Source organism: Muntiacus reevesi, chromosome 11 (assembly GCF_963930625.1).
Source record: "Muntiacus reevesi chromosome 11, mMunRee1.1, whole genome shotgun sequence".
Lineage (NCBI taxonomy): Eukaryota > Metazoa > Chordata > Mammalia > Artiodactyla > Cervidae > Muntiacus > Muntiacus reevesi.
In genome coordinates, this window is record NC_089259.1 from 24,165,435 (window position 1) to 24,191,906 (window position 26,472).

General features: G+C 36.2%; 1 protein-coding gene across 7 annotated transcripts in view; it reads right to left on the reverse strand.

The window, feature by feature from the left end:
• NBEA (neurobeachin) overlaps positions 1-26,472 on the reverse strand; it is a 652,386-nt gene that overhangs the window by 92,555 nt on the left and 533,359 nt on the right. For all 7 annotated transcript variants that reach the window (XM_065901711.1, XM_065901709.1, XM_065901706.1 and 4 more), the window contains 2 exons: positions 21,102-21,217; positions 8,719-8,831 (listed from right to left, as the gene is read on the reverse strand). In XM_065901711.1, the coding sequence (XP_065757783.1) occupies positions 8,719-8,831; positions 21,102-21,217 (229 nt within the window). The remainder of the gene's footprint in view (positions 1-8,718; positions 8,832-21,101; positions 21,218-26,472) is intronic.

The following is a 26,472-nucleotide window of genomic DNA, read 5'->3' on the forward strand; positions in this document are numbered from 1 at the left end:
AAGACGTTTACTCCTTGGAAGGAAAGTTATGACCAACCTGGATAGCATATTAAAAAGCAGAGACATTACTTTGTCAACAAAGGTCCATCTAGTCAAGGCTGTGGTTTTTCTTGTGGTCACGTATGGATGTGAAAGTTGGACTGTGAAGAAAGCTGAGCACCAAAAAATTGATGCTTTTGAACTGTGCTGTTGGAAAAGACTCTTGAGAGTCCCTTGGACTGCAATCAGTCCATCCTAAAGGAGATAAGTCCTGGGTGTTCATTGGAAGGACTGATGCTAAAGCTGAAACTTCAGTACTTTGGCCACCTCATGCGAAGAGTTGACTCACTGGAAAAGACCCTGATGCTGGGAGGGATTGGGGGCAGGAGGAGGAGGTGACGACAGAGGATGAGATGGTTGGATGGCATCACCGACTCAATGGACATGGGTTTGGGTGGACTCCAGGAGTAGGTGACGGACAGGGAGGCCTGGCCTGCTGCAGTTCAGAGTGTCGCAGAGTCAGACACGACTGAGCGACTGGTCTGAACTGAACCTTGTCTTAAAATAGTACTTATCCTTCGATTTTGCAATAGAAGCCATTCTAACAAAAACGATTTCAAATTGGGTTCTATGTTAAGGCAACCTTCAACATACATTTAGAAAAAATTTTGTTTTTGGCAGTAGCTTCTTTTGGCAGATGGTATATAATTAGATTTACACGTTCACATTTTTGTCTTCTAACCAGTTTTATATCATCATAGTCAGCTACGAATACACTTAGTTTTGCCCCATTTTTCAAGCTTTGTTTTTAAAGCTTGAGCATTAGGTAAATTACATGCTAAAGCAAATAAAACTAACTTCATTTTAGATATTGTTGGTTTTTAATGAGAAAGAAAGATAAAATGACTGTATAAACTTGCACCACATTGCCCAATTGAGCACTCCCTATGCTAACAAGGTAAATAAACCCTTTTCTATGTGGTATGTAGGCGTTTGGCAATATCAAGGGTGGACAGTTGAGAGTATTCACACTTCAGTGCATCCATTTGCATTATCACATTTCTAAACCTCAAGGCATTATCACTTCCTTTTTAAAGTGGCATAATAATTTGGGAAATAATGGTAATGCTTATCATCAACTGTCAATCAAACAACTCCTGAGTTAACAAAACATATTTTTTCCACACAATGAATGGGTGTGTGTGTGTGATGTTCTATGCTCACGTCAATATTAGTAAAATTTGGCTCTTGTGATGAAACTATTTCATTTATCAGAGGGTTTGACTGGGATATAGGAAAATTCCATTTATACTTTAGTGAGCAAGGAGCTGTGCTTCTTGTCAAAGCCACATAACCACTGTATATGCAGAGTAAAATTCATGTGTGTATGCAAATAACTGAAACAGTGGCACATATCATGCTTTAAGATAGATTTTGCCACAAAGTCACATCTCAATGAGGAAAATCTGTATAAATTTGGAGGAAAATCTCTACAATCAGTGCTGCTTGAGTACTAAAAAGATAAGTCAATGATGGGTTGTTTCTTTAGCTGCCCATCATGTCAAGCAATACATAAGACCTCTAACCTGCACATGTAATGAATAAAACTTGAACTTGTGACGTCTAGTCTGAAGAGGGGTCTAATATGTTTTACTGATGAGGAACTTTCATTGCTCCTGTGCTCTTCACCTGTTCAGTTAAGTGGGTGAAGGAAGAGTAAGAATATTATAAATGCAATAAAATATTTCATTTAAATAAATGTGCATCTCAAATTTAAGTAAACATTTAACCTCAGTAATTTGATGTTTAAGGCTTTTCATTAACTTGGAAATCTACACATATGAAAAAAGTCATTTATTGCATGAAAAATATTTCATATTTTATTAAAAATTGTTGCTTTTGATTTTATTAAAATAAAATTAAACCGATCTTTGTCACTAGATTGTTTTCAATCACAAACTCTCAATTGAGAATTACAGAATTTTGCTTTTTTGACCCCTAGTCACTGAATGCCACTGTGTGTTGGGCATTACAGTAGATGCCTTACCTACATTATTGCACTCAACAACTCCATGTGAATACTATTGTGTTCATTTTAAAGAAGAGGAAACAGAAATTCAGAGAGCTTAGGAAACAAGCCTAAGTCTGCACAGTAGGTGAGAGAGCTACATTTGAATAGAGCTTATATTCTTTCCTCTCCTTTTTCTCCTCTCAATTTTAATACCGATATACATAAAGGAAAACTGAAAAGGTGCGATGATTCTGGAGCTAGCCTTTCCCAGCAGCCAGTACAGAGAACAGAAACCTCCAGTATTCCCCTCTCTCTATAACTGAGAGTTGAGTGCCTGCTGAAGCCACCTTGTGAAAAGAAAGCCATCTCCAACTCAGATCGCTATCCTGCCCTCGGCACTGAAGCCCCAGGGAAAGCATGTCTAGGGCAGAGACATTATTTTTATTTATTTTCTCATTTTTGGTTCTTGTCTGGATCCTATAAAAATATCATTACTAATTTTTCCAATGTGATTTTGTTAAATACTGGTGGTAGTTTAGTTGCTAAGTTGTGTGTGACTCTTGAGACCCCATGGACTGCAACCCACCAGGCTTCTCTGTCCATGGGGCTTTCCACGCAAGAATACTGGAGTGGGTTGCCAATTTCCTTCTCCAAGGAATCTTCCTGACCCAGGGATTGAACCTGGGTCTCGTGCACTGCAGGCAGATTCTTTACGAACTGAGCTACCAGGGAATTCCTGTTAAGTATTAGATGCTGTTTAAAAATGAAATAGCCATTGTTTGTTAATATTGTCAGAACATTTTGGGGAAGTAGGTAAGAAATGCATGTAACAGCTGAATTATGGGCTTAGATCAGTTATGGGAAGAAACAGACCCAGGTGTACGTAGATGTCTTACACCCTTTCACACCCCTCTCATTTGCTTCAGTGAAACATCCAAGATTCCTTGAGAGAGAGATCCTTCTTTGCACTGAGAGTAGATCTGGGTTTTATGATACAAGCAATTTGTAGGAGAGGGGTTCTTTAAGAAAAGGAGCATAAAACTACAGACATACAATTAGGAGCAAGTGATAAGAAGAGGCCCCTGAAACTTGAGGGGCTTTGAAGTTTAAGCTTCACTAGCTTAAATTAATTATGATAAATTTATTTCTGACTCCACTTAATGTCATATATTACAACCATTGTGTTGTTTAGTCACTAAATCATGTTCAACTCCTTTGTGACCTCATGGACTGTAGCCTGCCAGGCTCCTATATCTATGGGATTTCCCAGTTAAGAATACTGGCCATTTTCTTCTCCAGGAACTCTTCCCAACCCAGGGATCAAACCCGTGTCTCCGGTACTGGCAGGTGGATTCTTTACAACTGAGCCACCACGGAAGTTCATACATTATAATTACTATTGTCGTTCAGTCGCCACGTTGTGTCCGGCTCTTCATGACCTCATGGGCTGCAGCATGCCAGGCCTCCCTGTCCCTTACCATCTCCTGGAGTTTGCTCAAGTTCATGTCCATTGCACTGGTGATGTCATCCAACCATCTCATCCTCTGTCATCCTCTTCTCCTTCTGCCTTCAACTTTTCCCAGCATAAGGGTTTTTTCCCCACTGTGTTGGCTCTCTGCATCAGGTGGCCAAAGTATTGGCGCTTCGGCTTCAGCATCAATCCTTCCAATGAGTATTCAAAGTTGCGTTCCCTTAATATTAACTGGTTTGATCTCCATGCTATCCAAGGGACTCTCACGAGTCATCTCCAGCACCACATTTCAAAAGCATCAATTCTTCAGAACTTTGCTTTCCTTACAGTTCAGCTCTTACAACCATACATGACTACTGGAAAGACGATAGCCTTGACTATATGGACCTTTGTTGGCAAAGTGATGTCTTTGCTTTTTAACACACTCTCTAGGTTTGTCATAGCTTTCCTGACAAGAAACAACTGTCTTCTAATTTCATGGCTGCAGTCACCATCCTTAGTGATTTTAGGACCCAAAAAGAGGAAATCTGTCACCACTTCCACCTTTTCCCCTTCTATTTGCCATGAATTGATGGGGCCAGATGCCATGATCTTAGTTTTTTAATATTTAGTTTTAAGCACAGCTTTTTCACTCTCCTCCTTCACCCTCATCAAGAGGTTCTTTAGGTCCTCTTTGTTTTCTGCCATTAGAGAGGTATTGACCACATATCTGAGGTTGTTGATATTTTTCTTCACAATCTTGATTCCAGCTTGTAACTCATTCAGATTATATATGTAATAGGCAACCTACCGTCAATTAGTTTTTTCTCCTTCATAACCAATGAACATTCCTTGAGAGTTAGGTCTATATCTTAAAATCCTCTTAGCACCTTGGAAAGTTCCTTTTACATAGTAGCTCTGTGTATACAAACCTGTAGTTCATTTGCTATTGTACAGATTATAGAAACTGTAAAGAAGAAACTTTCAGATACAGTATACTTGACATTTTATAATAGTGAGTTTGTTTAAGCTCCCTTTCCTTAGGGTACAGGAATCCAACGTTCCTCTTGTCAACTCTTAGCCTTGCACATGAGGAGACATTTTCTGGGATTTCTGGGAAAGCAAAGCTTCTTTTGCTTTCACATGAGGAACTTGGTGAGATGCTTTATTTGGATAGTTTGATATGAGTCTGGAACTGTCATGGTCATTCTGCTCCTAAAAGGGGATTTCTTGGAGCTACTGGAGGCCACCCAGTAGAGGGTGGGTATGAAGCCCACAGAGGGGAAGGCAGAGCAGAATGGTGGAAAGAACTCGGTGCTTGGCGGCATGATTTGCATCACTGGAAAAAAAAAATCTGACTGAAAACTAAACTTTCCTCCTCTGAATTTTTCAGTTGTGAGAACCAATAATGTTGATTTACTGTTCAAGCCAACTGCTTAAGCTGGGTTGTCTGAAACATTCATCAGAAGTCCTGATACAACTAGTATTTATGAAACCAATGCAATGCAGAGGTATAAAGAAAGAAAAGAAATAATCTGTGACTTTTTAAAGGACTGTACATTTCTTAATGTCTTAACTTTTATGCAGTAAAGAAATAAAAATTAGTTAAGGCTCTAAATGTTGTTTACTAAAACCAATTCTACAATTTATTCTCTGATAGGAATTATGACTTGGGTCCTAAATTTTGTGTAGGAAAAACTTTTGTTATTGGAGAGCTTTTAGAATGTTCTGGTTAATAACACTGTTCAAATATTCCAAATATCCCTTGAATTTCTGAAGATTAACAGACTTTTCACTAAAAATTTCATTCATAGTACTGGTTATAGCTACAAGAATTTCATGTGCTTCTCAATGGTAATCTCTTCACTGTAATAATATTGCATCATTAGAAGTTTTTCTTTCCAGTTATATTATTATACTTCAAATGTCATTTTCCCATTAGGCATATAATATGATATATTTTCATACACTAAAATCTTATTTATTAATGATTTCTATACAGGATGGTCTCGAGTTTCTAGCCCATTTGTAAGAAGTTCCTATTAAGAAATTCAATTAAGCATGGGAAAGAATGTAAGAATAATTTATTAACAGATCAAGGTTTTAATTTGCTACCATTTTCCTATCATGTTATTTTGACAGAATGTAAAGAACAAATTGCTAAAGAATGGAACATAGTAGAATTGGAAGAAAAAGTCATCTATCTTTTAAGAACCATGGGTTCAAAAGTTCACAATATGAAGGACTCTATGTTTGCAAAAGCAGTCAGTGTTCATGTTGCCTAATTTGTTTGGGCTGTCTGTTTACCTCTTTTACTTATCTAACACTAAATAAAATTCAGAGAGCACATGTGGGTCACAAAAGGAAAAGTTCTGGCAAAAGGCATACAGGTTAAATAGATCATCTTAAAAAGCTTGAAGAATGTTTACATATTCTAGTTACTTTAGAAATAGTGATTTCCTCATTTAACTTATCTTTTCTACAAGAATAAAATAAAAATCTATAATTACTAGCAAATATTTTACCATTTGCCTTATCTCATCCATATGAACCAAGATGAAGGCTCTATTTTCTTTCGTTGGGATAATGTTTCAAGAACCTTTGAGTCCAAATGTCTTAGTGTACTTGAGCTTGCATTTTTCAGTCTGTTCCAGCCCACACTATACCTACTGCCATAATGCTGGATTCCCAGATTTCTGGTAACTATCTGAGTCTTCCTTTCAGCTCTGGACTAGACTCTCTCCAAGATGGCTAAGATATGTCTTTACTGACTCCTGTACACTCCTTCACCTAGGACAGGGCTTAACATACATACAGTAAGTGTGTGGTGTTGGTTGAATTAATGACTGAAAGAATGGACATGTAAATGGAGGAAAGAGAGGAACTTTGGTCTGTAAGCTTCCTTTCATCATAATATCCCAGTTGATTTCAAAGAAAAAGGGCTTTCTTCCCTGTGCTAAAAATAATCTAAAATACCTATTGTAGTGGTTAACTCATGAGTTTATAGCACTATGTAACATGCTACATGACTATCTGAATGATAAAATCATTTTCTGTAAAATTAAATAAGCATGAACTATATTATATAGGGAGCTACATGAGAGGAATTCTTATGTAAGATGCTACATGAGAATCCACACTATACATTTCATTGTGTGTATAAATACATATATATGCACACTCACATATGTACATATATATACACACATAGTATCTAATACATAATGATGATTGAATTAATGTTAAGTAAAACACATGTTAATAAGATTTTGTTAAAGAACTAATTTAGCAGTTCTCACCTCCACATTTATAAGTTAGTTTGGTCTTGTTTTACATCCAAAGATTACACCTCAATCTTAGAAATTCATGTCAAAAATGCATACTGTTCAAACATCCTAATTCCAATAAGGATGTAACAGTGTATATTTATCATCCTTATTTGAAACTTGAAAGACAATTCAAAGTATATGGCATATATCAAGGATTTACTACATTATATTTATACCTAACATATTAGCTAATGCTGATATGGCAGGTGCTCGCAGTATTTTTACACTTACCAATTCAGCAACAACCCTATTATTACTGTCCTCATTATACAGGTGAGGAAACTGAGGAAAAGAGAAATGAAACAGTTGTCTAAAGCCTCAAGGCCAGTAAGTGGCAGAATTAGGATCTGCCAGGCAGTCTAGCTAGAGTTCTTGTTGCTAACCTCTACTTATTGCCTCTCATGTAGCTCCCTATACAATATAGTTCATTCTTACTTAATTTTACAGAAAATGATTTTATCATTCAGATAATCAGTAATCAGATTTGCTTCTGAAGGGCAGGCCTTATAAATTCTGCCTGAGTCTGAATACTTATTTGCACACAGTAAATGATTAAAGATTTTTGTTCAGTGCAATCACACTGGAAAAATTATTACACTTTCAGCCATATTGAAATTCAACTGCTAGCACTTTTCTACCAGCTATGTGACTCTCAACAAGATACTGGCTAACTGATCCGTTAGGTCCCTGGAGTACCTATAACAGCACAGCTAAAATCAGCAATAAGCTAGCAAGTTTGATAGAAGTCCCATAGATTATAAGAACTAGAGAGTGAAGGGCAGATAACATGGAAAAATTAGCCACACGCTAAGAAACATTCCATATGTAATAACAGCTCATGTTCATGAAGTGCCTCTATGATCCAAGTACTATGTTACATTCTTTAAATGCCCATGTCATTTGACCTTCACAACTGTATGAAGTAGGACTTATTCTCATATTACGAATGGGGATACTGAGGCAAATAGAATGGCTTCAGCTCCCACAAATGTAAGCAGTGACATAGAGAACTTCAACTTACATGGATCTAATTTTCAAAGGCAAGAAAAAAAGGCAAGAGAAGATGTGCTAAGTTAAAAACTGTCTGTGAGATTAAACTTAAATTGGTTATATCGCTCACTTTCCTGCCTTGCAGGGCTTATGCTACACTTTTTCATGAGCTCCTCAACCTTCTCCCCGCCAAAACCAAAAGTATACACATATGCACATATGCCTTTCATGCTGTTGTGGAATACTAAACTAGACAACTAAGGAAGACAGAAAATCCAGAGTGGCTGAGCAGTTTAAAATGGCTAACCTGTCTAAACTTTACAGCCTAGCTCTGACATTAGCTGAGGCTAGAGAGAAGCTTTTGGGGCTGAGTATCTAGTTCTTCACTGAATTTCAGAGTTTCATATCCCACGTTAAGTTTCCTCTCAGCAAATGAGGGGAATGAACCAAAAATTGGCTTTTTATCCTTATCATCCATTATGTATTTTTTTCTTGCTATTTTTGGGACAAATCTTCTCTCTTTTATCTTAACAGATCCTTAATAAATTATTGTGTCCTACTTTCTTTTTCTTTATCAAGCTTCTCTCCAATGTATGTATGTACTACAGTTAAGATAACAAGTCTTATCATCTAAGAAATATATCACATAAATTATTGGTCATATTTTGTACTAATTTGAAGTTTCTGGCCTGAACATTTAAAACCCAGAATATCAGAACAACCTTTCCTTACACATGCTGTTTCTCAAATAGCCATTTCATTTTGTCTATTCTAGTACTAATTTAACTTCTTATAGCTTAACTCCTATGCTAAGGAAACAATTTAGATACTGAGTGCAAAACGAGGAGACATTCAGCTTTACCTTTCTTACAACACTAGTTGAACATACATATTCTGGTAGAAATGTTTTAGAATATAGCCTTAAGAAGAAAATTGACTTCTATGTATTTAAAAGTTACCTTTGATAGATCCCTGAAGTTTCCCGGAAGAGTCAAATCCAGTTCTTCTGATTCATAGTTTGTTAATACCCATGGAAACACGGGGTATTGGTTCAGATCATTGTATGTCCGTCCTAGTAAAGAAAGAGAGACATGAAAATCTGTTTACACTAACTGCTGAGGAAAGTGTTGACCATCTTTATAATCGATGAGGCAACTATTACATTGCAGAAGAAAAGCAACTCTTTTGTTTATTGAACTATGTCTTTATTTAATCAAAAGCACTTATAACAACGTGTTTCAAGTGAATTCACTCAATAATAATTTAGAAGTAAGTAATGAGAATTACTTTCTTATAAGATAACTTGAAGTGATTGTTAGTTATCTGTCATAATCAATCTCTCTTCTTCCTGGGCTAGACCATGTTTCTTAGGCTCCCTTACGAGTAGCTATGGGTGTGGGGCTTAAGTTCCAATCAAGAGAATGTGAACACAGTTGGTATCGGCACCTCCAGGCTTGGTTCATTGCAGCTTGGCACCTGGATGCTCCATGTCCATCTCTTTGCAGCTGAACATGATGAAGACGCTACTGTTACCTTGGAAGCAGAGCCTTGTAGGCCAGGGTCCCTGAAAGTGATTGTGGAGGAGGTCACCAGCTGGCCTGCCCACTTGCAGATCATGTGATGGTGTTCTCTTATACCGAGTACATATCTAAAAAGTCTATTGCCAGCACACTGAATGCTACATTGTGCGTCTCTTGATTTTCAAAGTAGAGAATTTTCAAGTTAATGGAAGTACACTGAAGTCAGTATGGAAAAGCAATGAGGCAGATGTCAAGCATGTTTTTTCTTCACTCCCTTAAGCTCACAAATTTTCTTTTCCTATTATGTTGTTTCAGTTTAGCAGAGAGTTGCTGAATGCTAGCTGGATATTTTTTCCTGTTTGTTTTTTAGTTTTAGACATAGTAATTTTTTTCGGGTAGGATACTGAAGCCTGTGCTTAGCGAGAGCACAGCACAGGCTCACCCTGATAAACTGATACTGAAATTACAAATGATCAGATGAAATTCAGAGAAGCATGATTAAGGAAACAGGGTCCAAAGACAACTTTTATGGACAAGATTGTTTCTTGTAAAAATATAATATGAATTGAACATAGAACTTCCTAGATTTCCATTCAAACCCATAAAAAATAGCTATTTCCCTGATGATAGTGATATGGATTTCATCTTGTATGCCTTGGTGCACACACCATACTAGTTTAACAGTAGAAAAGATATATACATATTCTTATCTATCTTCAAGAACTGACATTAAATGATACCTACTCTTGTAGCAATTGGTCACTGACTGTGAAATAGAAAAAAACAAAACACATAATCTGAGGAAGAACTAAATCTGTTAACAATTATAAGCATGAAATCAAATTAATTCACTGAGTAAACATTTTATTGGATGATTGTTTTATCTGTTCTTATGTGAATCCCTGCATTTTACAACAAAAATACCTACTGTTTTAAATGCATAAATTAATGTAGGTGCTTATCATATATGAAGGCAATGGAAAGAAAGCAGAATGTCACTCCCACTTTGCATTTTCTGAAACGAGGTGAGAGTAACGTTGGGATTTCCTCTTTGTTCTCTGCTATAGCACTGCTGCAGATGTGTTACAGCTAATATTTGTCTGCTTCTCCACTAGTCCTGTAAGCTCCAAAATGTAGGGTCTGAGCTTTAAGAATAAAAAGCAAAACTCTGTGTGTTGAATATTCTGTTTGTCTGATGGATATCTGTTGAAGGAATGAATATATACGTGATAAAAATGGGATAAAATGAGCCAGATTTTACAAGATGAACAAACATAAGCCAAATAAAGAATGGAAACTGCAGAATAGTCCTGTTGGAGGATGAGGACTGTGTAAAGGTACAGAAGTAGAAAGAGAGAGAATGGCCTCGTGAGCATTCATGTTAAACCACCAGAAGGGCATACTGGCAGCCAATGAATGTGCTTAGTTTACGTTCGCAACTCTACTGTGATGAATAATAGTGACGAGAGTAAGCAAGAATTTGGAACCTTTTAATTAAAGTTTTTCTTTAGCAGAATATGGAGATATTCTTCTAAAGCAGTCACTGTAAGATACACAGTGTGAAATTCTAAAATTAAATATTATTACTGAGAGTTCATGTTCATGTTAACCTAGGACCCTTGATGACTCTCAAGTGTGTGTTCCATGCTTGTACATACCCAGGGAATCTAGCCTGGCTGGGCAGAGCTATCTCTGGGGTTCTAAGGAGTTCCCTGGCATATTTAGTGCTCTGCCATTCTTTCAGTTACCATTCTCCTTAAAAATCTATAGATTTTAATGAAAGCGAGGTCTTCCAATATATGTGTATTTTTAGAGATTAATTTGATGCTATTTATGTAACATTACTTATATAAATAAACAGCTGAAAATTATATGTCATATTTTTAAAAAATTTTTGATGACATTTCATAACAAGGAGAAACTGTTAAAATAAAATAAATAAAATGCCAATTTACATTAACTCAGTACTTAAATGTATTGTTTAAGCACAAACAGCATAAAAATAGAGACCATACTTGAAGACACTGGTTTTTTCTAGAAATGATTTTCTAATAAAAGACATAATGCTATTTTTGGAAAATAAATTTTAAAAAGAAAGTATACTCTTTACCACACACACACACACAAATTGATGGCTGCCAACAGTCACAGCTCACCATAGTTAACCTGTCCTGCATTTTTTGTAATTCACTTTTAATAATCTTTGGAAGATTCTTTAAAAATAAATGCTTAGAAAACTTTGGTAAGTTTTAAATTACTAAAGCCATTTTAAATCCAATAAATACAATAAACTATATAAATAGCTGTTCTGACAGTTACATTAAAATCTTTTTATATAAAAATTTCCACATAAAAGCTTTGCAACATGGACAGCAAATATATATTTTTTATTTTAATTAAAAACTCATGATGTATTTAAAAGCCTCATGGATGAAGTTGGTACTCTGGTACTTTCCATTTATAAGTTTTAGCCACAAATTAGCATTATTATTTTTAATTATTTTACTAAACACCTTTGTGAAATGGAAACAACAACAACAACAACTGCTCTTTACAAAATTAACCAAAAAAGTGAAATATTTTCAAAGCAAGACCTGTTAGGTTCTGGCACATGTAGGTATTTATGAATTTTTTTGGATAATTGAAATTTAGTAAATAACCTTGTGCTGTAATTGGTAGGGTTCCTTTCTTTTCCCAGTAGTAATAAGTGAAGAGCTTTTTTTTTTTTTTTTTTTTTTACTAACTATGCTTATAAAGACTTATCTTGGAAGATGAATATTAAATATCATAAGCTTATGACACTAATCTACTCAAACAATAAAAGTGAAGCACAGTAAATGAGATCTCAGAAACACTAGATATGTTTCTTCATTTAAAAAAAAAAAACTTTTAATTAAACCATCCAATTTAATGTTTTTATATGGCACTTTAGTTTTGAAGGTAAAGTGATCTAGAGACAGCTGACAAAGAAATTATAACTGCAATTCCTTGGTGAAAATGTTAATGACAGCAAAATATTGTTTAATTAGATGATTGCAGCATCTGGATTAACACTCTTTAGGAGCGATGTTCCTGTGCTTGTCTGCTTCTTCACACTTTACAGACATTTTGTCATCTCTAGGTCATTAGGAAAGAATTTTTAATGATTTTTCTAGAAGCAAGCAGTTCAAGTTACATCTAATTAGATGACAATAATAAGCCCAACACATGCAGTAGCTAAATATATACATAATTAACCAGGGAGGGCTTGTACATCACAGAGTAAAAAAGTGGAAAATGCTAAACAGGAGAAAAAGGTTGGGGTTGAGGAAGTTGTGCTGAATTCATTAGCTGATCATATAAAAAATAACTCAGAAAGCTTTTTAAGAAACCTTCCAAACCTAACCGGATCACTTACATGAAGCTATGTTAGCCGTTACTCTATTTTTTTTTTTTAATGCCTGATTTTAACATCTTGTTCATTGTCTTACCTAATAAAGTACAAAATGAGGCATAGGCTGTATCTTTTGAAGCACAATAAACAGAAATTAGGTCAACTCTGGAAGTTAGAGGTTGAACTCACATTTTTAGTCAAACTCTAAGCATCACTGAAAATCTTCCAAAACTTAATGTTCTTTAAAAATAAAACAAAACAAAACAAAACTTGTTTCAAAATAGTTAAATTTTACAACAGTTCTATGCTAGACTTTCATGTAGTTTTAAAGATTATGCTTTCAAATACTATTTAATGAGATAGGAAAAGTAGAATCTAAGCCTTTAGGTGTAGCAGACTCCTAAAGATTACCACACACAGAAAAATCACCAAAATCTTACTTATGATATTTATGGCTAGACTTAGGACTGATTAAATTTTTAAATTATAATTTTCTATATTTCAATTTTTCTATAATGAGTAATTGTTAAATCTATAAATATAACAAAATAAAGGCCATTAAAACATTTATGGGCCTTTAGGTGACTTTTCAAAACAGTATGTTTTCTGAATATTTGATAAGCTTCTTTTACTATGTGAAGTATCTTTAGAAAACATATATATGGTAAACTATATGCAATTGTATATATATACATATGTCACATGAGGGTCTAAAAATCTACATACTGTACTAATACTAGGACACTGCTGCTATCTGCTTTAGTCTTATTTTTAAAAGAATCTATAAAGGAGAAAAGACAAATTGTCCAAGTATGAGAGACCTCAAGAAACGGACAGCAAGAAGTGAGTCATAAAATGTACTTCACATTTCATGTTAAAGTAATGGAGAAAAACGGTAAATCTGAGAGTGTAAGAGAATTACTAGAATATTTTTTATAGAACATGTGGATTTATTAAGTCACATTGACCTATATTTTTAAAAACTTGAAGCCAGAAAGGGTTGTTTCATCTTCTCAATCGGTTTCTATTCTGTAACTCTTCTGTTTAATCCAGGAAATATAAAGAATCCCTCATCCAGCGATTCTAGTGCATTCACATAACAGATTATAAAATCATGCAAACACAGAATATGAGTATTAAATCAGCTCAATTTGATGAGAGTTTATAGAGCAAAACTTTGACTTCATAATCTTATTGGAAAGAAGTGATACAGACATAAAATGTTAAGGACACATTACCTTAAGTGCCAACGTGTGTAGCACAGGTACTGCCATAGAAGGTGTGAATGCTACAGGAGCTTAAGACAATTATTGTAAGGTATCTCTTTTAAGAATACAGGTGTAACTTGGTGGTTCTCCAAGTGTGGACGCTGGAGCAGCGGCATCAGGATCACCTGGGGACTTACTAGAAATACAAACTTTAAGCCCCGCCTTATACCTACTGAATCAGAACCTGTGTTTCAGCAAGCCTTCCAGGTGATTCTGAGAACCACTCCATCCTGGATGTGGGGTTGGTGACTGTGTGGCTCGTGTCGTGGCTGGTGGCACTCCCCGGGAGGTGTTATCATCAGAAGAAAGTCCTCTCACCTAAGGCCCTGTGTCCTTCCCAGGAGTCTCCATCCACTGACTGCTAACTGCAGGTAACAAAGGCCTGGCCACCCTGCCTCAGGGCAAGACATCTCTGAGAGGCATCCCAGCTCCTGGTTTCCTGTGGGATCTGCCAAAGCTTTTCCTGTGATTACTCTGGGGCTCAAGTTCTCCTGCTCCGTTCTACTTTCTACATTCCCCTATAGACACTGATCCCAAGGACACTCTCCAATAAACTTCCTGCAAGCACATTTCTGTCTCAGAGTTTGTTTCTCTGGATCTGAGACCCAACTGAACATGTACCAGGGTCTACATTAGAGAAAATAATTCAAGGCCCAGATCTAGTGCTAGCATATTCCTATGGACAAAGTCATGATGGTAAATAAATGTCAGAAGTTCTTTTGATGAAATACAAATTAAAAACAATTGTCTAAGGACCGTTATTATTATTATTTTTTCAGTCTTAAAAGCAGCTATGGATTAAGGCTGATGAGGTAAAAACTGAACCGCACCATGAATATCCTGAGACGGTGTGGTACAGAAGTTGAGTGCTGCTTTACAGCCAACCCACCTATATTAGAATCCTGACTTCACTTACTTATTAGTTCTGTGACTTGGGCAAGTTATTTACTTCTCTGTACCTCATCTCCTCATTGGTGAAATGGGGTTAAGGACCAGGGCTATTGTTAGTATTAAATGAGCAAATACACCTAAAACACAGAACCACTTAGTGGATACACTAAGGAAGACACTTAATGGAAAACACTTAGGAGGAAACAGCGTTTGCAACGTTATAAATGTCTCAATAAATATTAACTTTTACCATTTTTTCCGAATGCTGCTGTTAATATTAAAGAAGTTTTTAAAAAATAAATAATAAAACTAAACAAAGAAATAATACAAATATTTTCCCTGACTCTTGATATTAAGAGTAATTAAAGAAATGCTTAAAGAAGACTATGATAAAATATAAGCCAACCATTTGTTGCCTTTGGGTTACCCAGGAAATTAAATATAATTTGTCAGTAAGAACACTGATAAATCTAAAGTTTCAATCAATTGACTTAAGTATTTATCGAACAATAACTATATCCCTAAACTGTGCAATGAAACAACATGAGTATTTAGGAGAACTATGCTAGTAAAAGTGGCCCTGGTACAGTTTAACATCTTTATAGTTCCCTTTATTCTAGGATCCTTTAGAGTCCTGCCTTTAAAGAGCTGTGAAGAGTGTTCCATTAAGAAGAGATGAATAGATATATATGATATTCTGCACAGTTCAGGAAAATAGGCAGTTCTAGCTGCTTCCTAATCAAGTACTCAACAGTGGCTTTGGTGAAGCTTCTTTATAAAAGCATCACTCAACTCTTTAATGCTGGTTCAGTTCAGTTCAGTTGCATCCAACTCTTTGTGACCCCATGGACTGCGGCATGCCAGGCCTCCCTGTCCATCACCAAACCCTGGAGCTTGCTCAAATCCATGTCCATCAAGTCGGTGATGCCATCCAACCATCTCATCCCCTCTTCCTGCCTTCAATCTTTCCCAGCATCAGGATCTTTTCTAAGAAGTCAGTTCTTCGCATCAGTTGGCCAAAGTACTGGAGTTTTAGCTTCAGCATCAGTCCTTTCAATGAATATTCAGGACTGATTTCCTTTAGGATTTGATCCTTTAGGTTCGATCTCCTTGCAGTCCAAAGGACTACCGAGAATCTTCTCCAACACCACAGTTCAAAAGCATCAATTCTTCAGCTTAACTAATGCTGGTGCTCAATATAAACTGGCTCCTCTACTTAGAACTTCAAGACGACAGCAAAGGAAGAATTTGCAGGAATACATGCAGGGTGAGTACCTCTGCATGTATTTTATAACCTTTCCAGGTTGTCATTCTACTCTTACATGAAGGTTCATTTTATCCACATAATCATCTACGTATGACAAAATCCTTAGAATTCAGTTAAAGCCCATCTTTTCTATGAGGCTTCCCTTGATTAGACTAGGTCATACTAATCTGTCACTTCTCTAAGTTTTTATTACAGTTAGTGACACTTGACTGCATGCTTTCTTGTATGTTCTATATGCTTTCATATGTAAATCTTGTTTTGATAATTAGATCTTAAATGGTTAGACCAATCACGGTCAAACTTTAAGCATAAGAATCACCTAGAAGGCTCCCTGCAATGCAGAGTGCTGGGCCTCACTTCAAGTTTCTGACTTAGTTGGTTTGAGAAGGAATCTGAAAATTTGCATCTCTAAGTTCCCAGGTGATACCAATACTGCTGGGCTGGGGAACTACTTTGTAAACCACTAATCTAGAGTATATTACAGTGACTTCTACTTTCTGTAATAATGACACTGTGCATTAAATTATTTACTTCTTCTCCCTGCCATACTGGTTACTACAACTGTAATCCAATTTTTGAGCCCCCATTTTCTTTTTTCTTGGAATGACTTCTGCTTTACTTTCTAGTGAATTCTTATTCCTTTTTTAATTTTCGACTTAAATGCTGCCTATGAGAGGAGCCTATGAAAAGATTACAAGAAACTTTTCCTGTAAGTATATTGCCTTCTGGATTTAAGACTTCAAATGAAAGTGAAAGTTGCGCCCGACTTTGCAACCAGAATACTGGAGTGCGTAGCTGTTCCCTTCTCCAGGGGATCTTCCCAACCCAGGGATGGAACCCAGGTCCCCCACAATGCAGGCGGATTCTTTACCAGCTGAGCCACCAGGGAAGCCTGAGAATGCTGGAGTGGCTAGCCTATCTCTTCTCCAGCGGATCTTCCTGACCCAGGAATCGAACCGGGGTCTCCTACATTGCAGGTGGATTCTTTAGCTGAGCTATCAGGGAAGCCCAATAGCTTTGTATATTTTCTCATTATAATAATTACGACTTTTTGCTGGAATTGCTGGTATACATGTCTGTTTTCCTGAGCATACCGTGACCCCTTCAAAGGCAGAAACCATGCAGTGCTCTCCTCTGAAGGGTTAGTGTGCCAAACACAGTGCATGCCACATAGCAGAAGTGTTCAGTAACTATTAAAATGATGAACAAGTCGGTTTCATATCCAGAGTCCTAAGGGCTCTCCTAATAGCTCTTCCTAACTTTAAGGAATCTGATTTCTGATTCATGTGAAATATAGCTATCAGTTTAATTTTCCCAAAATTTCATATTGCATTACCTTCTACTACAAAACTATACTGACTCCTAGATTCAGGCTCTTTATAGTCTGGCTCTTAACCAACAGCTCCAGTAGTAGCCAAGCTGTGATACTCTTGTCTTCTGAACACATAACACACATTCAACTGGCAGAAATTTGTAAAGCTCTGTTCTTTTCCCTCCCCAAACACAGTCTTAAAATTCATCTGGTCTGCTTAGCTCTTGCACCATTCACTATTTACAGCACTTATTCAACACTTAACCATCAGCTGTCTTAGAATGCTCCCTTATGTATATTTCATTCACCCGACTAATTGCAATGCTCTGATTCCTAAACGTAAATGTGAAGTCGCTCAGTTGTGTCCGACTTGTCATGACCCTATAGACTGTAGCCCACCAGGCTCCTCTGTCCGTGGGGATACTCCAGGTAAGAATACTGGAGTGGGTAGCCATTTCCTTCTCCAGGGGATCTTCCCGACCCAGGGATCGAACCTGGGTCTCCCATATTGCAGGGAGAGTCTTCACCCGCTTTATACTTCTTTTTAGTCTATTGTCTACAATAGACAGACTCTAATTTTTAATTATAATCATATTAAGTTATAATCGTATTAAGAAAAATACCCAATATGTTCTTTTAAAAAACGGCTGTGGTCTATACATTTTTTATGTCACCAAATAAAATAGACCCCAATTATTCAAAAGAAGTTAGGAAGACACTCAAATTCCCCTTACTCTCTGTGTGTCCTGACTCAGAAACCCAAAGATTGTCCCCACCGGAAAGGAAAGCTCTGTCTATACTGCTCAGGGTGGGCTTCCCTGGTGGCTCAGACAGTGAAGAGTCTGCCCGCAGTGCAGGAGACCTGAGTTTGATCCTTGGGTTGGGAAGATTCCTTGGAGAAGGGAATGGCAACCCACCCCAGTATTCTTGTCTGGGAAATTCCACAGACAGAGGTGCCTGGCGGGCTAGAGTCCATGGGGTCACAAAGAGTTGGATACCACTCACTGAGAGACTAACACTTTCACTTCATTCTGGTCACAGAAGCTTTTAGATCAGATCATGATGTTATCTCTAGCCAGACTGCAATTTTTCTAGAGCTAGACAGAGGAACTGCCAGAAAGCAACAGGCACGAGGTAGGTGGTGCTTCCAGGTGGAACTGTGCACCACACTTTGGGAAATGCAGCTGACGTGAGTAAAAGGCAGTGAGGAGGGACGGAGACCAGACGTGTCCTTTAACACAACCAACCAGTTGACACTCCATCCAGAGGACAGGCAGACAGAATTCCATTTTAGAACAGTAAAACCTTCTAGGAAAAATGCTAGCTCCACTGGAAACTGAACTAGGAGTGAGGCATACCACCACGTCTTCCATTTTTAATTCCAAAAGCTCCATAAAGGTACCAGAATCAAGGGGAAAAAGTCATACACTTATCTATGACATATGATAGACCATGAGTCTTGACAGATCCTTGAAGGATAGATAATAGAAAAACTTAACACAGGGAATATGGAAGAATACTGCAGAAGAAAAAAAAAAGAGAACTTTATCCTGAAAAATCAGGTAAAGATCCATGTGAAAAGTGAAAGTCGCTCAGTCATGTCCGACTCTTTGTGACACCATGGACGGTAGCCCAACAGGGTCCTCTGTCCATGGGATTCTCCCCGCAAGAGTATTGGAGTGGGTTGCCATTTCCTTCGCTAGGGGATCTTCCTGACTCAGGGATCAAACCCGGGTCTCCTGCATTGCAGAGGATTCTTTTGAGCTACCAGGGAAGCCCCAAAGATCCATGTAGCTGAAAACAATATACTGTATTAATGAGAAGATTTTAATAAAAAGTCAAAACCCTTCTTAATATGCAAAAATATATGGACTCCAAAAACAAGTGTTTCATAATAATACAGATTCTGGTAATAAATTATATTGACAAAGATAAGCAATGAATAAGTAAATTGAGTGAAAGTTCTTATTTCGCATAGGACTGATTTTAAATGTTGATTCATTTTTTAGTTCAAAGGTAACAGAAATACATTTCAGAGAGTTTTTTAAAAAATGTAAACATATCAGTATCAATTCTCTAGGAGAAGTAGTAACAAAAAGCTTATGTTATAAATCTCTAAAAAAATAGGCAGAAATTTATTTAAATGGCCAGAGAGAAACAAAACAGTGGGGAAAGTAAGAAAATATTACAAGCAATAGTATAAGACAAGATGATATAAGACTAAACCTATCAGTTGCTAAAACATATGCAAAGAAATATCAAACATGGCTACTAAAAGATTTAAAGTCCAAGATAAAGTTAAAACTTGAAATTTCACCTATGGGCTAAGACACCGAGGTTGGCAGATTTGCTATTCTATCCTTTTTCACTTTGGCAATGATACTTACATTACATCACGCTGTTTACCTAAATATACTAATGAGATTAGGTTCTTTACATTTCAGATATTTAAGTTCATTCTACTCTCTGTATGTATATAATATATATTAATTAAATAGTATAACATATTTCCTTTATTTTTGAGTAAGTAAATAGGTTTTTTAAAGATATATACTTCGTATAGACTATTATGTGAATATATATAAATATGTCATGAAGATATATCTATATAATGGAGATGTGTGTATAAAGTATACAATAAAAATTAATATATATAATAAAATAGTTCTTTAGTTGTACCTCTAGCATCCTATTTAGCAAAGGCATCAATACTATAATATGTAGTAAATGATTAAAATGCAAAACCATTTTAACTTTGTATCCCTTTATGTCAACAAATTGAGTTATTGTGTCTATTTAATACATATCTATATCATCCATATTTAATATAAGCCTATAGCATTCATATTCATACATATATAATAGATTATAAAAGAGCTACACTACACAGTTATCCTTTTAAGCAGTGATTCAGAGAACAGGGTTCTAGATCCATAGTTCTGAGCATTCATTCACAAAAAAAGAATAATCATATACATATGTACTGCACAGTTATTTAAATTTATCTTATTGTAAAAAAGAAAGTTTTTGTTGAGCCTGATTTACAGAAGCAAACTCTTTGTAATTCAACATGAATAAGGGCTTTGGAGCCTAACTTAAGAAAAAAAGAAAGAGGTACTTAAATCTCATAGACATACTCAGCTACTGATGACCACTGATGTAGCAGAAAAATAAAACCACTACCCTCTCTTAATTTACACGCATGGTATTGTTAAAGTTGATGGCAGTTACTCATCATTCAGAAATGCAATCTGATATTATATTTTCATTTGAAGATTTTAAGGAAAAAAACACGCTGTAACCCAATCATGCCACAATCCAGGTGACATCTGTACTAGGCAGAATCCTGTTGTTACTCTCCTGTCTGGCTGCTACTGATGAGAATGACAAAGCAGAGAAATTACATTTCCCATTATTATTTCCAGACACTCTCTGGCAATGGTTTGTTGACTCTAATAAACCTTCAGACAAAGCTGTCAGCAAAGGAAACGGCAGAAGGAGAGTAAGGAAAAGCCCCTTCAACAATAAAATGCAACTAAACCTGAGTGCTAGCTTGTATAGTTTCTGATAGCAATTTAATGTGAATGCTTCAATATTTATTCTGATGCTGTATTTGAATTCCAAGGAGAACAATGTATTCCATCAAGTCACATTATCGAGGATTTTGATGAACATAAACATATTATGAGATTACAGAATGAGATGTCTTACCTGCTATAGTATTAAGAAACATCAAATATTCGAAGTTTGAAATTTCCCTTCTTTGCCAGCGCTGAGTCATGTTGGAAGATTTATAAAGCTGTCGAGGAGTGGCCAGTGATATCCTCCTAGCAATTAAGCAAATTATAACAATTTCTTTAAACTTATAACCTTTAAAAGTCCAATAATAGCTAATATATGGATTTGATATAATTCGATGTACGGTTTATCCTTCTTAGATAAATTACAAAATACATTTTAGTTGTAGAATTAGCAATATTTATGTACTATTACATAAATCTATTACAGAGGAGATACATGTATTTACTTAAAATAAAGCAATATGAAAGCAACTATTTGTATAACATTGCTCCAAGTGGATATTTTACAAGTCAATAAGAACAAAAAAGGTTAAACTGCACTCAAAATAAGTCAAAGTCGCTTTTAAACAGCACAGCAAACCTACCCCATGCTAAGACACTAGGTAGATGGTCAGGTAGCAGCTTACAAGCATTTGACTCAAACCTTATGTAATAATGACCCCTCTGAACTTTCTAAGCCTGTCTCCCCACAGAGTGTGCACATGAGCACAGCCTCTAACCACATGACACATAGTCCTCTAGAAGGTCAAAAGCAAGCAACTGAGAACTTTGAAAATACAGGAATATCTTTGAAAATATAGGAATAGAAGAAGGAACATAGGAATATCTTAAGAGACTAAGTCAGGAGAATTTGTGTAGATTACAAACCTCTGAAGGTACAATGTATTTCTCTAAAAGCTGACTGATTTTGTCAAAGCATGATAAGGCTGAGTTTCTAAAACAATCACCACTTAACAGAGAAGTTCCCAAACGTTTTGAATTTATGCCACCTTTAGCATCTCAGGAATTTTTTCATGGTGCCCCTAGCCCAAGAGAAACATCTAATCGTTCTCTTTATAGAGTAGTTAGGTCTAAATAACTTAACACTTGAGCCGTAACAACTTAGTAGCTGTCTGAGAATACAATATTCAAAAACTGAAAGAAAACTAGTATTTTATTTCCTTCTTAATAACCACACGTACTTACTAAAGGGGTGCAGTGTACACCTCTTGGGCACTGCACAGCTTCTTAAACCTGGGAACCATACCTGTCACTACCATTTCCATTTCCTGTCCCACATGAATTTTCATGGGGTGCCTGTTCTTTTCTTTTAACCACAGCAACCCCTAAAAATTAGTTTCACAAAGCTAAGATGTCATCAAAAAGAATACAAGAATGCAGTGCCATCAAATGTTGAAGATTGAAAATTAGAACTAAATCGAACTGAGTTTGTGCAGCATTTGATAGATGCTGCTATATTTCCCTAAAAAACCGTAAAATGCCCTGCAGTAGGCCTGAGAGTTCACTGTGACATCTTAGGGCTCCATGGTGGGAGCTGCGGACCTAAGACTATTTTTATCTCCCATGTTTTATTATCATGTTTACATTCACATGAGATCTTAATAACCATGGCAAGAGCTAAGATATAATTTGCTGTTTAGTTGCTAAGTCATATCCAACTTTTTGTGACCCCATGGACTGTAGTCAGCCAAGTTCTTCTGTTCATGGGATTTCCCAGGCAAGAATACTGGAGTGTGTTGCCATTTCCTTCTCCAGGGGATCTTCCCAACCCAGGGACTGAACCTGTGTCTCCTTCGTTGGTAAGCGGATTCCGTACCACTGAGACACCAGAGAAACTCAAGATATAGGGGTTGAAGAGAAGGAAGGAGGAAGGAAGAATGGGAATCAACTTGGTATGTCAAATTAAAATTTGAATTAAGAATTTAAAAAATAATTATGTCTAACTCAATGCTTAAAATGTTAACTTAATATTTTGTAGCAGTCTGGTCACATATTAACATTTTTGGGGCTTTCCTAATTATATATACTTGAGATAATAGATCCTAAGGATTCCATAAGAACTATATAAGCCTAATTGCAATGGTAAGGGGAATATATATTTCATACTTAACTTATATACTATATCTTAGTACACTTTTCAATTAACTGGCAATATGATTTTCACAGGGTTACTAAAAGGGCTTCCAGATTTTAAGCCACTCCAGTACCACTATTCAAAAATTTTCTAGGCCAGATACTCTCACTTACACAATTATTTATGCTATAAATTTTAGCCTTGATTCTGGATTTGTCATAGCAACATGCTAAAATATTTTCTGAATTATCAATTAATAAACTATATTGACCCAATTTTTACTTGCCACTATTGTAATTATGTGCTTAGTTCAATTTTCACTGTATTACTATTTTAATCATATTCTTGCTAATCTGACTAAAATTCTAACCAGCATTATGCTTAGTGTGCTAAAAGCAATGTATAGAATAAAGTTGTAAATTTATTTGTGGACATTTTAAACCTAGAGAATTTAAGAAGAAAATTGCTGATATGGAAATAATCCTGAGCACCAAAAACACTCAAAAACCAAGACCAAACAAATTGTGATAAGGATAAATAATGGGACTAATAGGAGAAGGTTATTATGTCATTCTGAGAGTACGCAATTGTTAAGAAAAATACAGGCATACAAAATGAATTTAGAAAATCAGAGTACTATCAGCAAGTTCATGGAAAGGACCAGTTTTTCCTCTTTACTGCTCTCTCTTTTCTACTATAAACTCACTGAGAGTGGGAACTATGTTACACATACTGCTATGTCCTTAGCATTTAACAATACTTGAACTAGAGTGGGGTCTAAATAAGTATAAACCAAATGACTTGAGTTATTGGATTTCTATCCCCCCAAAAAATAATGGCTAAAGAGAGATGAAATTCAAAAAATAAATAAATAAATTCAATCATAAGAAAAAGCAAAATGGTAAACAATAACTCAATAGGGTGATTAAAAATTTCCTATAAAGATGTGGATATTTGAGTGAGTATAGTTGGTACATATTTGGGCTACACAAAAATGCTTTTACAACTGGGGAATAAGAAGAAGATAAAATTGCCTTCTGGAAAAAAACACTAAGTACTATAACAAATGGTGACCATTTAAAATCATTAACTCTATATATGCAACTAGGTATATTCTTAATAAGTAAAGAATCTAACTATACTCAAAATTTATTGATTATAATGACCGTCTGAATAGAAAATAGCAACACATTAACCAAACAATGACATTCAGTATGGAGTCTAGAAAACGGACAAATTCTTTGTCAGTAATTTTCTATCATTATGCCTGGGGTAAGGGTATTGTTGTTTTGACCAATGTGGACCACTTTGATAGATGACACCAAATAGAAATTAAGAGAGTGGGTTATGATCTTGGGCAAGACAAGTAACTTAACTAAACCAAAAACTTCCTATTGTAACATGGGGTAAGAACTCCATTAAGGAACTTCCTTGTCTGTCTGGTGGTTAGGGCTGCATGCTGCTGCTTCAAGGGGCAACCATAAGGTCCCTGGTAGAGGAACTTAAGATCCCTCATGTCACATGGAACGGCAAAAAAAAAGAAAGAGAGAGAGAAAGAAAAAAAATTTAAAAAGAAATCCATTAAGAATCCACATGGTTTTAAGAATTAAGGGCTGAGTGCCCCTCTGCCACGTGAGGACACATGGACAGGACGACCATCTATGAACCTGGAGTTGGACCCTCAGCAGACACCAAATCTGCTAGTGACCCTGGACTTTCTGTCCTCCAGAATTGCCAGAAATAAATGTCTGCTGTTTATAAGCAAAAAACTAATGCTTATAAACTTGAACACAAAATATAGTCCCTGGGACTTGGAAAGTGCTCAGCAAATGAGACATGCATGTAAACTAAAGGGGTGTTCATTAGGCTCTGCTCAGTTCAGTTCAGTCATATCCAAGTCTTTGTGACCCATGGACTGCAGCATGCCAGGCCTCCCCGTCCATCACCAACTCCTGGAGCTTGCTCAAACTCATATCCCTTGAGTCGGTGATGCCATCCAACCATCTCATCCTCTGTCGTCCCTTTCTCCTCCTGCCTTCAATCTTTCCCAGAATCATGGTCTTTTCTGCTAGCTTTATGGAAATATTCCTTTTGTTCTAAATCTTTGCAATGTGATCTCTTTGGTGGGCTTGCCCAAGAAGTGGCCTAAGTGATATGTGAAGTTGATTTTCTGGCAGTATACCTGCCTTTAAGTTTGAACATTTCTGTCTGTTTGCTTCTAAAGTAGTCTCCTTTGGGCTTAGTTTAGGGTATATTCCCTAGAGTTTGATAAACTCCTCTTTAAACTGACAAAACCTGATGTCAAAAAAACAAAGTAAAGAATGGATCCCTTGGTGATTTTACCAAGATACTCTCAGCTGGAAGGCTTCTATTTGTAGGAGTCAGACAGCGTCCCTTCCATTTGACAATTCTCTAAATATAACAGGATCTTACATATCACACACCCGTTTTAGGTGTCTGTGTGTATATTTATTTACCTACTCACCCAGCTACCTACCTCCTTACCTACCTACCATCTATATCTATGTGTGCATGCCCACATGCATGTGTATAGTGTATATATGTGTTCACAGTCCACAAAGTGCATTCATTTTATGGTCTCAGGACATTTGTTGAAATATCTTTCACAAAATACTGTGCCCATTTTATAGTAGATGAGAACTTCAGTCTTCTTGCTTGATGTTACCTGAGTTCCTACCATCAGATCAGACCCTATTATTGTTACCCAGCCAGTAAGTGGCAGGTCTGAGCCTAGATTCAATGTTCCTTCAACCTCCATCTGATACCTCCAAGGCTAAATATCACAGGAAATAAACAGAACTGAACTTATGAGTATTTTATTGGGAAACAAATAATGAGATGAGTCTTTGGGGGGAACAGAAAGGGGGCAACAAAAAACTATCTTAAGATAGAATTTCCAAAGTTACTAAACATATGTTTTGTTTCCAGTTTTTCCATCAAGAAGAATAGCATTCCAAAAATCTGAGTCTAAATGTGGCTGAAAGGAAAATTATACTCATAAGAAATAAGGAATATAGTAAAAAAGTTTCTGGTTGTTTTAAATGATTTCAGGTCCTGACAAGTAGAAGAATAGCGAAAGAAATCCGAAAACTCTATTGGTAATCTTTGAAGAATCATGGTCATTGAGAAATATGCCAGGAGGCAGATGGTTATTCTTTAAACGGAAAAAGTTAGGCCTGTTTGTGAGTTCTTAAATTCAATTCCTGGAAAAATTCTTGACTTGATGATTAAACAATTTGTAGGTACTTGCGAAAGGAAGAAGTGATTACTAAGAGTCAGCTTAGATTAAGAATAAGCCTTGGAAAACTAACTTCATCTTTTTTTTTTTTGCTAGATTAAATGCATTTTTCTTTTGACCTGTATTTTATATAAGTACTTCGTTGTCTGCTAATGTCTTAAGTGAATG